The sequence below is a fragment of the Charadrius vociferus genome, unplaced genomic scaffold (assembly GCF_000708025.1).
Source record: "Charadrius vociferus isolate BGI_N301 unplaced genomic scaffold, ASM70802v2 scaffold650, whole genome shotgun sequence".
Lineage (NCBI taxonomy): Eukaryota > Metazoa > Chordata > Aves > Charadriiformes > Charadriidae > Charadrius > Charadrius vociferus.
In genome coordinates, this window is record NW_009646736.1 from 5,791,348 (window position 1) to 5,802,919 (window position 11,572).

The 11,572-nt window shown below is 34.8% G+C and overlaps 1 protein-coding gene across 1 annotated transcript in view; it reads left to right on the forward strand.

Moving 5' to 3' along the window:
• The first annotated feature begins 1,467 nt into the window (after positions 1–1,467).
• The window catches only part of TRPC1 (transient receptor potential cation channel, subfamily C, member 1), a 20,060-nt gene continuing 9,955 nt past the window's right edge, over positions 1,468–11,572 (forward strand). Inside the window, exons 1-6 of the mRNA XM_009890084.1 lie at positions 1,468–1,624; positions 2,829–2,927; positions 3,785–3,987; positions 5,385–5,516; positions 6,835–7,030; positions 8,248–8,584. Of these exons, the coding sequence (XP_009888386.1) occupies positions 1,481–1,624; positions 2,829–2,927; positions 3,785–3,987; positions 5,385–5,516; positions 6,835–7,030; positions 8,248–8,584 (1,111 nt within the window). The 5' untranslated portion in view covers positions 1,468–1,480. The remainder of the gene's footprint in view (positions 1,625–2,828; positions 2,928–3,784; positions 3,988–5,384; positions 5,517–6,834; positions 7,031–8,247; positions 8,585–11,572) is intronic.

Consider the following 11,572-nt stretch of genomic DNA (forward strand, 5'->3'; position numbering starts at 1 on the left):
GGCCGCCCGGCCCCGTACCCGCGGGCCCCGGGGAAGGGCCCTTCTGCGTTTGTGAGGGGGGTCGTTTTGTGTCAGAGGAGTTACTGAGGTATCTGCTGCCTTCGCTGTTAAAGAGTCTGTGACTGTATAGTTGCTGTGAAATCGGGGGCTTATCTGGACATCCCCAGAACGAGTGAGACTAGCGTCCTGTGATTTGCACTCGTGGTGATGGATAGGAAGAGATTTTCCTTTCTAAAATATGCTACTTACTTTAAGAATATATTTAGTTACCCTTAAGTAGAGAAACAGTCTTAAATCAAACTGGTTTTAGCATGCCCAAGACGTTGGACTCTTAAGATGGGCTTTTTAATCACGTGCTGAAGGGTTATGTGTACTTCAGGACATCCGTGTGGCTGTAGAAGCCGGGGTGTTTGTGCGCAGAGCTGCCCGCTGGCCCTGTGTTTAGGCTGTTTCCCAAGGGTAGGAGCGTGTCTGCGGTGAGGTTAGCCGGCGGGCGCGGGAAGGGGGTTCTGGTGCGCCCTGTGGCAGGACGCCTTGCCGGTAGGCAGCCGGCCTGCCTGCTGCCCTGCTGCTGTCTGTCCTGAGGATCAGACCGAGCCACAGCTTTCTCTCGGAAGTATAAACAGAGGCTCAGGATCCTCAACAAAAACTGGGGGGGGAAGTGGATGTACCAGCTGGTTTAGCACTCTTGCAGACTCTGTATGTATTCTACTGTATGTAGAAGTATTTTATGTATACTTCTGTAAGTGTTCTACACTAAAGTCTGTCTTTGTCGTGGTCTTCTATGTTGCAGAATAATTTGTTACCCTAGAAACAAAAATAAAGAATCAATCAAACAGAATAATACTAAACAGGGCAGCCTGGTGTGTCTATACTTCAGTCAAATAGGAGAGTGCAGCTTATGTACATCTTACTGTAGTTAGCTTAATTTGCTCATCAAACTTGTTGACTTGAATATTTTAACATTGCAGCATCATATCACACCTGCTTTGATTATATATATGCTAGAATTAGAGCGATACAGAGAAGACTAACGTCTTTTTTTGCTCAAGGAAGATACAGACTCATTTGTAGCGTTGTAGAGAGGGCTTCTCTGATCCTGTGGCTTTTTTTAGCTGAGGAGCTTTCTCTGATGTAGTTGAACTTAATGTTTCCTGTGTCTCACAGGTTATGTATGAGGTATTGCACCAGTTTTGGAAAGTACCCGTGCTTTTGTGTGTGTTTGTTTTTAGGACTGGAACTAAAGTGGTTGATTAAAGTACTTATCTTTGTGCTTTCCTGAAAGAGACCTCCCAAAATATCTTTAGTTTCTTCCCTGATGAGAGAATGCTCATCTACCTCAGCTTCTTGATTGTCTGACGTATTCAATGTCTGTTGTCACCTATGGAATGTAGCTGGTACTTATAATGTTCACATGCTTTTACTGCTTTATAATAATACTAAGTGACATTCATACATTACTTGTGCAGGTGACTATTACATGGTTAAGAAACTCTTAGAGGAAAACAGCTCGGGTGAAATGAACATAAATTGTGTGGATGTGCTTGGACGAAATGCTGTTACCATAACCATTGAAAATGAAAACCTGGACATATTACAGCTTCTTTTGGATTATGGCTGCCAGGTATACAACACATAAGTTATTGAAAATTTTCAGTGTAATCATTGAACCGTGTATTCTACTCTTTATATAGCTTCTCTGTTAATCTGTCAGAATTTGGAGGGAAATAGGATGTGTCTTTGTAAGCAGTTCAGTTCTTTTCCCATTTAGCAACTGCAAAAGTGTTTTCCTCTCACTAATTTACTTTTCTAGTGGGATGTTATTGGCATGGCAAATGTGTAGTAACATTTTCAATGATATTAACAAGTCTGAATTTTATTTTAACTGTTATTCCCATTGCAGAGATAATGTATACATTATAATCAAGCAGAATAAACAGTACATAGTCAGAGTGCACCATATTAAAAAAGTAGAATGCAGAGATTTGGCTGTGGATTATAACTTTTCAAATGGTAGCACAATTAGAAAAATGCACATTATGTCAGATGATTTTAAGTTTGGGTAAGCATGTGTTTGTGCAGTGCTTTCTTATTAAACTTGGTCTGTGCTTGATGGCAGAGGCAGTTTCATACCAACAATACTTCCTTAACTATATGCAATGTCTCTGCTGTTTCTGGGAGAGTTGTAGCTATGATGGCTTAAGTATATAAGACAGGGAAAATGAGCCTTTTGTTAGGTTGTTTGATACTGGAGGGGAAAAAAAACAAGCTTTCCCCTCCCTGGATTTCCTTTTTAATGGTGATAATAAAAGCTGTGTCTTTTTCTTTTATTTTTAAAGTAAAAATCTGAATAAAGCCACTTAGCTCAACTTAAGAGAAGTTTCGGAAGTAGTTACCAGTCCAGAAAAAGCAGCTAATGTTCCTAGCTTTACCACAGAACTATGAATGCAGGGCTGAAGTATCTCACGTGCCTGAGTTGTTACACAGACACTTGTTTTTAACATTTTTAAGAACCTGATAAGCTGTCCCGTAGAACTGGATTTTTGCTAGTGTGCTGCATCATCTTTGCTGGAAAGTAATTTTTGCGATTGGTTCTTCTGCTGTTCATGCAATGAAACAAATTGTCAGTAATGCTTTGCTAACTCCTGGAATGACAACCTGAATTTCTATTCTGATCATATGCATGGTAATAATACAGAATGTCATTTTAGTACTTTAAAAATAAATTAAAAGAAAAAAATAACAAAAATGCAGTTTGGCTTCAGATTGATTCTTTATGCTGTTTAAGTTGCTGCTGTTTTCACATGTGACTTGTTTTCTTTCCATAGTCATCGGATGCACTTTTGGTGGCTATTGACTCTGAAGTGGTGGGAGCTGTTGACATTCTGCTTAATCACCGACCAAAAAGATCCTCCAGACCAACCATTGTCGTTGAGTGTTGTTATTCCTTGATTTTTGGTTGGGGAGTGCTGTGCTGTGCTATTGCATTCTGGGTGACTGTAGTATTTAAAACAATGTTATTAAATGAAATTCTACATTTCTAAGGTGATAGCATCTGGACATTAGGGATTATTTTTATAACCTTTTTTGTCTTAAAGGATAGAATACATTGTTTTGCTTTACTGCTTAAGGAATCCAGTGGCTTTATACATGCCAAATGCTAATAGATGCCTAGTTAGTCCAGAAAAGGAAAAAAATAGAGTAGCTAGAAATCTTTTGTTGGAAACTGTTTGCAAGGTAATTAGGAACCTTGACCTATAACAGATATATTCATGTATTGAATCTTCATAGATTTTTTCAAGCAAATCTGTAAGCCTTGAAATTAATCAGTTGAAACTTACCTTGGCAATGCTCAATATCAAAGAACTTTTAAAAGTTCAAAAGGAGGGGTGGAGGGAGGGAAGGAATAGGGTGTTGTGTAACAGAGTATAGTACAGTCAGGATATTTTTTCTGCGCTTAGATACTAAACATACTTAGAATATTTTTTTCTCAAAGTAGAGCAAAATACACTTTTTAATATCATGCATGTATATTTGAGAAGGTGGGCAGTGAATGTCAGGTTTTCTATGTGAATAAAACGGAAATGTTTCTGTGTCCATTTTTCTTTTTCCAGTATTTGTCTGAGAGGTGTTTGAATGTTGTTCCAAATTTTTCCTTATTTTCGTGTTATGAAATGTAGGAAAATATTTTGAAGGACAGATGAACAGTCAAAGAGCCATTACATGTAAACACTGTAGTATAACTATATGTAATAAATTCAGTACTTCCTACATTTTGTTCCAGAAACTAATGGAACGCATTCAGAACCCGGAGTACTCGACGACCATGGATGTGGCACCTGTCATTTTAGCTGCTCATCGTAACAACTATGAAATTCTCACCATGTTGTTAAAGCAAGACATATCATTACCCAAACCTCATGCTGTAGGCTGTGAATGCACGCTCTGTACTGCAAAGAACAAAAAAGATAGTCTACGACATTCCAGGTAAGACTTACCAGTCACAGACAATAATAAAAAAATAAAACTGTCTTAATTCTCTGGTATTGTTGGGTGAGATTCAGTATATTTCCTTTTTTTCTTTAAGGTGAGGTTTGAATGGATTCCTTTAATATATTGTAGACTAATTGTGAGAGATGGTAGTTCTCGGGGGTGGGTTGTGCTTGAAAAGGTTGTTGGAAGGCAGTGGCTTTATTTTCATTTTGGTTTTATACTTTTTATACTCACTGTGCATATTAAGCTAAGTGCCTTTCCTTTCTACCAGTTGTGTGTCAAACATTCTAGCTAGCTTTGGCTTGGGAGCATAGGAACTATGCAAATAAAATTATTCTTAAGTTAGTTAATACTTGTGGTTTTTTGAGCCAGAATGAGGAGGTGGATAATTCTGTATCCTGTTTCTAAAAGTGTTTTTGTAGCATGGATTGATGAATGCAAACTAAAGACAATTTTTTTCTCTTTTTTTTTTCTTCAGTATTTTTGAAAGTAGAAAGCTTTGTAATAGAGGTTCAAATGAGGAGAGGGATTTACCAATCTTAACAATATTTTTGCCTGGTTAACGTGACAACATATTTGAGGGTTGAATACAACTTAATATGTGAGATTTGGGGTGAAAAATCACAGAGCTCAAAGATCATAAGTGGACTGCAATTACGCTATACAATTAATTATTACATAATTACTTCAGTATGTATCCAAATTACTCAGGTGAAAGGATAATTGTTACTGGTATTCAGCTACTACAGGCCCAGTTCTGGTACCTTTGATGGTAACATCCACCTGATACCTTATGTCATTAACTTCAGTATCCCAAGCAAACAAACAATAGAAACATTTGAGATAACAGCTCTTAGTTTAAACTAGAGCAGATAACATAGTTTGTTTCCGCGTCCATGAGTGGTTTTGCAAGAGGAAAACGTTCCTTCAGATGCTTTCCCTGTTTTTTTTTTTTCCTTTGTATTAGCACATTACGGCTCCCCACTGTTTTTAGTTTAGTTTGTTAAAACAGAAGATTGCCTTAAATGCTTTACTCGCCTCTCTTATTTCCACTTCAAGAACCATAAGAACTACAGTGTAACACTTAAAATGTCAAAGTCTTACCAATACTGTTACCTTAACTGTTGGTCTTCCGATGTGCTGATAACAGTTGAAGTAGTGAGGAAAAGAAGAGGGAATCAGTTTGGTCAATTTTTGATACTTAAATAATAGGGATTCTAAGTATAAGAAAGACAGTGTCTTCACATTTAATGCTTGTAGTGTCTGATTTTAAGAAACCCAATTGTTTTCTTTCAGCTGACTGTTTTATGCAAGCTTTTGGAATAGGTCCTGATTTTAAACTGCTAATCAAATGAAACATTTTCATTTTGCTTGCTCTTCTTTTGTCACAGGTTTCGTCTTGACATTTATCGGTGTTTGGCCAGTCCTGCTTTAATCATGTTGACAGAGGAGGATCCGATCCTGCGAGCTTTTGAACTTAGTGCAGACTTGAAAGAATTAAGCCTTGTTGAGGTTGAATTCAGGTAAGAATCGAAACCACAAATCAACTTTAATACTTTTGTAAATTTACGTGTATAGAAATGTGTATGCATTAGGAAAGGTCTATTCTTAATTTTTCATAATTGGAGTGTTTGATAATTAGACATAATAACAAGTTATATTGTATAATTTATGCTTCATTAGCAGTCATTTTCACAGTTTAATTACTTTAAATCCTGTTAGGTGTAGCCAGTTCAGTGTATATAGTTATACCAACTGTTCAAATTTCAGCTCTATTCTGGAAAAATAAATAGAAATTATGCTAAATGCTAACTTACTTCAAGATCACACACCTACTAATCATATCAATATCTCATTAGCACTCTGTGCTTTTTTTGCCTACATCAGGGTAGAAGTACGCAATACCTTGTTTATACTGACCTGACTCATGTTGGAAGTTGTTTTGGGTATTGTTTCTTAATTTTGCTCCTTGTAAGACTCTGAACAGCGTGTGTGTATATATATAATATGCATACGTGTGTAGAAGATTATGTGCTGAAAATGCCCTGTCTCTTTAATGAAAAAATGTTGAATATAATTTTATGTTTAAACTATGCAGGTTTCTACATTTTGAAACTTACCAGCAAAAAGCATGTATTTTTTATAAGAACATGAAGGCAAATGTTTGTACAGGGTAAAATTCTGCTTTCCTAAACAACATAGGAATTTTTCTGGTTTTATAGCTGATTGACTTTCTTAGTTCAACTGTTGCATTTTTGTGATACAACTTGGCACTAAAATGGACTATGTGCCAGGTGAGACAAGGAAATAGTGTAAGTTTCTTTTTTTTGTGTTTATTATATTAATATATTATATTAATAAATAGCATTCAGTGAATAGACCTCAGTTTTCAGATGATGAGAATAAAGCAAAACTCAAACTAACTTCCTTTCCTGGAGGAAAGTCCAAATCATGAACTATCAGTGTCATATTTTGTGACTACTACACTTTCTCATCTCCTGAAATAATTCTAAGCTTGAGCTCTTTATAAGGAAGTTACAAGCTAAGGGTTTGTGTACTGTAAGTCTGTTTCTCAATTTTTCTCTACCTACTGGAATTGCAAACTAAACTGCATTGTAATTGTCATGTTACATGGTGGCACCTACTCAGAGTTGTCTTCAGACTGCTTGGATCTTGACATATGACTGTTATTTGGTTTTTGGGTTTGTTTGGGTTTTTTTGTGTTTGTTTGTTGTTTTTTTTTTAATTTGTCTTAGCATAACATACAATCTCAACCAAAAATGGATAGTCAATGATTTAATGGAAAATACATGAGCAGTGTACTGTTTCTTTGTCTTTCAGAAATGATTATGAGGAGCTAGCTCAACAGTGTAAAACCTTTGCTAAAGATTTGCTTGCACAAGCACGGAATTCACGGGAGCTGGAAGTTATTCTGAATCACACATCTAGTGATGAACATGTAGACAAGAGAGGATTGTTGGAAGAGAGGATGAACTTAAGTCGCTTAAAACTTGCGATCAAGTATAATCAAAAAGAGGTTTGTCTTTGCAGTTATTTGATGGCTTTTTATACCATCAGTATGAAACTTATTTCATGCAGTAGTTCATTGTTGTCTTTATCCTTTGACAAATTAGAACTCCAGTTTTGCTGTACGAGAAGGCAAATGGGCATCTGTGGGATTCTGGGATACAGAACTGGGGACGGAGAGGAAGTTTTGTTTCCATACAAAATCCATTTTCAGTTAGCATTTGCAGAAGCCATTATCTGTTCTATGTATCTAGGCACAAACTGTTTGTGAAACTATTAAAATACATAGTGTTTTGTAGTTATGGAATGTCCTAGAACGAGCATTACACATTTCTGGTATGCGTTAAACAAGCATACTGAAGTATTTCAGATATTTTTCTGGTTTTGAGAATAGCTTATTTTTACCACAGTGGTTGGAGAATAACATTTTTTGTGTGGTATGAGGAAAGTATCTTTGCAGAATATGATTTATTTGTGGTAGGTTAAGTATAGAGACATTTTTTTGGTGATGTTTTCTAAAATGTGATGATAACATCAAGGTTCTTTTTGTTGATATTTTTAAAATTAAATGACAAACCATCTTCTGGTGAAATACATTCTTTTGTAACTCCATGCAAATAACCATCTGAAATTTGAAACTACCTTTGCAAAATCTACATAACCTTAGACCAAAATGATCTTCTTTTGAGGGACTGATACAACATAGCTTACTCTGATTTAAAATTAACCCTGCTGAATAGAGCCATAATGATTTTAAGAACTGATACGTATAAATCTGCTTGGCCACTTTAGTCCTCATCTTACAAGGTGTTGTGTTTTACAATGTGGATAGTATTTTACAATAACGGTATCTTATTCTTCAGATAAGGTCACTGTATTTTATAACAGACAGTGAGCTGAGGTATGATGTTATTTATATGCTAGATTTCTAAATAATCAGAAATCAAAATTCATTCTTAACCTGAAAACCTTTAAAAGTCTACTATGTATAATTCATGTTTAGTTGCTGGCTTTAGGAGGAAATTAAAATAATGGATATTTTTAATTATAATGCTCCATAGCACTTTTTTCTCTTATAATTATTTCAATTTAATATTCTTGCCTTTTCCTGTTTGTTGGTGACTACACATAGGTTGAAAATGAACTTTAATAATATAAATTAGTGGTCTGTATTAAGAAAGCTGAGACTGATTTCTTGCTTGTTTCTTTTTTCTTTTTTCCCCTCAGTTTGTTGCTCAGTCTAACTGCCAGCAGTTTCTAAACACTGTGTGGTTTGGACAGATGGCAGGCTATCGACGCAAGCACACATGCAAGAAAATTTTGACTGTTTTGATGGTTGGCATTTTCTGGCCAGTTCTGTCCCTGTGTTACTTGTTAGCCCCTAAATCTCGAGTAGGTCGAATAATTCACACTCCTTTTATGAAGTTTATTATTCATGGAGCTTCATATTTCACATTTCTGTTACTACTTAATTTGTACTCCCTTGTCTACAATGAGAATAAGAAGAACACAATGGGACCAGCCCTTGAGAGAATAGACTATCTTCTGATAATATGGCTGATTGGTAGGTATCATTTAAGTAGGTTGGGTGATAATTGCTGATGTTGATAGAATAATAATTATTTGTATTACCTTCTTATGAAATTAGCATGTTACTCATTGCTTGATCAAAGTTTACTCTTTGGAGGATAGTGTTACAGGAAAACAAAAAAAATCACATTTTTAGGAAGGAATGTGAAATGTTAGAACAATCTCTAGTTGTCACAGAAAGTGAATTATCAGAAACAGAATGTTGTAGGATCTAACAGTGGAAGAATGTGGAAGGACCGGTACCATTCACAACGATGCAAGTGAGATTCAGTTGTACCAAAAAAAAATAAAAGTAAAAGCTGTGTATCATCCTAGATATTTTAAAGTTCTAATCTCAAAAAAAAAAAAGAAAGAAAAAAAAAATAACCTGAAGGCAAAGGAGGTGCGTGTTCCTCAGATTAATAGTTTTGTAACAGATAAGAGCCTGTCATCAACTAGTTTTCCTTGGTGCTAAGCTGAGAATTAAAATTAATTCAGACATCACTTTAGATTTTTTTCCAATAATTTTTCATGAATAGGTACTATTATTTAGTATGTGGGTGATTTAATCATTGTGAGTCAAACTTGTTTTGTTTTTTCATCAGCCAACAATCCATGAAAGTTATAATTTCTTCCAGCTGTCTTTTACAAGAAGTGTTTGGACAATGCTCTTAGATATATAGTTTAACTTTTAGATTGCCCTTGTGGAGTCAGTAGTTGCTTTTTTATGATCCATGTGGGTCCCTTCCAACTAAGGATATTCCATAATTCTATGAATTCTATAAAAAAGTAGTGGGAGTGATCTGAGCTTCGTAATTACTTGTGTGCCCGTCTATGGAATTATGCTAGAATCTGAATATTACTAGTAAAGTTATTGTTTCTTTGAAAATCTAGCCTAGATCTTTATGTAATCATAAAGTAGATTAAAACTATTTGTGCATTATATGCAAGTTAATTATATTTTTTCTGGATTGTAAATAGTTGGAGTAAGCATGCAGTTACAGTCATAAAATCAATTCCTGCACTGTTTTCATTTCTATTTTAATATGCTCTGACTCGGTAGAACAGGAGGATTCTGTGCATTTTGGTTGGACTAATCCAACTTTAAACAATTGCCAAAATTTAGGGTTCTGAAAAATCTCTTTCATAGTTCTAAATGTGAAATTTTTCTAGCATTCTGCTTAGCTCAGGGAGAGGACTTTGAATATATACAAAATTGCCATCAACAATGAGTAACAACTCAGTCTTTCATGACCAATTCTGTAATGCTTGATTTGAAAAGTAATTAATAATACAATTTGGGCTTGTTGCAGATTTGGTGTATTGTTTAAAGAAAAAAGTACGTTGTGCATGTTTATCTATGCATATGTATGTATGCATGCTCCATCTTAGTCTAATAAATTGAAGGTGTGCATTTACCTCATCCTTGTTTTAAAACACAGAAATCATATTATAACTTTCATTTTTTGTATGTCATTGTCACTGATTATCATAACTGCACATGAAAGGACACATGTTAGTTCTGGTTGATGCAGTAGAGGGAGCACAGGTATAATTTTTCTTGAGTACTCATGAACTTTTGTTTTGGTTGGAAATTCATGAAACCTTTTAGTGGGTTTTTCGTTGGTTGGTATGAGTTTGTTTTATACATAAAAATTTGGTAGATGAATTAATGGAAACTTTTACCTTAATGTAAGGTAATTAGATATGTATTATTTGGTTGATTGGACTTTTAAAAAGCAGTGATAAAGTAGTTGTGGGTAATTTATTTGTTATTTTAGTGTGGGGTTTTTTTTTGTAATGGTGATTCCTTTCATTGTTTAGCTATACTAAAACTGTTGAGTAGTTCATGCAGATTTTGGAAATATGCAGTACCCGACATACAAATGCATGTAGGTCTTAAAAAAAACTTGGAAGCTGCAGATATAGAGTACAAGTCAGTGTTACAGATTCTTTCTTTGTTTTGAGATTCAGTATCTGATTTTAGAAATTCTTGTCATTCCATCAAATCTAATGTAGGCAGAAAGGTGGTCTTGGCAATTTTAGTGAAAGGCCATAGAAACATTTTATTTTCTTCACATAGTGTTTTAACATGTGGATTTCAGATAGGATTGAAAAATGACCCGTAAGTAACAAATCATTAAAATCAGGTTATTTTTCACATTATTGAATCTTAAGATTTGTTAAATAGTAATTGCATTTATAGCTTAAATGCCTATTTTGTAATCACATATTGTACTGTTTCCTTACAAATATTCAGTAAGTTGAAAAGAATGTATTTAGAATGTGGCAAAATCAGCTGAAATAAAGAGAACCAAGTAACAAGGATTTACCTACATTATTGTCTTCCATAGTCTCATTAAGACACTTTCTAAAAATCAATGTCAAAATGGCCACAGCAGAAAATCTAACACGTAAAGTTAGCAGCCAGTTTTGTGTTCCACTAGGTTAACTTTCTAAAATAATGAACACAGTAATTCTTTTTCGAAGTTATTGAGACAAGTGTATTCCCCAGCAAAATAAAGCAACAGAACTCAAATTTTTGTGTAAGTTACATCAATTACAGCATCTTCTTCTCCAAGTAGATTTGATTCTGTAATAAATTTAGAGTAAAATACATGGTGATCATAGGGAGGGGCACAGCGGTTCTGGTTTAGAAATATTTTCTTTATAACCAGGAAGAAGAGAGTATAAGTCTTTTAATAAACAGTGCACAGCACACTTTTTTTTTATTATGCCTTCCAATATTACTGTAAAACTGACTGAACAAATAAAGTCATGAATAAGTATCTGATTTTTTTTTTTTTCCATTCACTGGATCTTGCTTGTACTGGGTCAAAGTTCTAGAGAAGTTGCAAAGTTCGAAAAGCCGAACTAAGTATAGCAGTTTTTAACTACCATTTATACACATGATGCTTTTCTTGTCCTAAATATAGTAGCATGCATTTGAAGTAATTAAAAAAAAAAAACCCACCCCCCCACC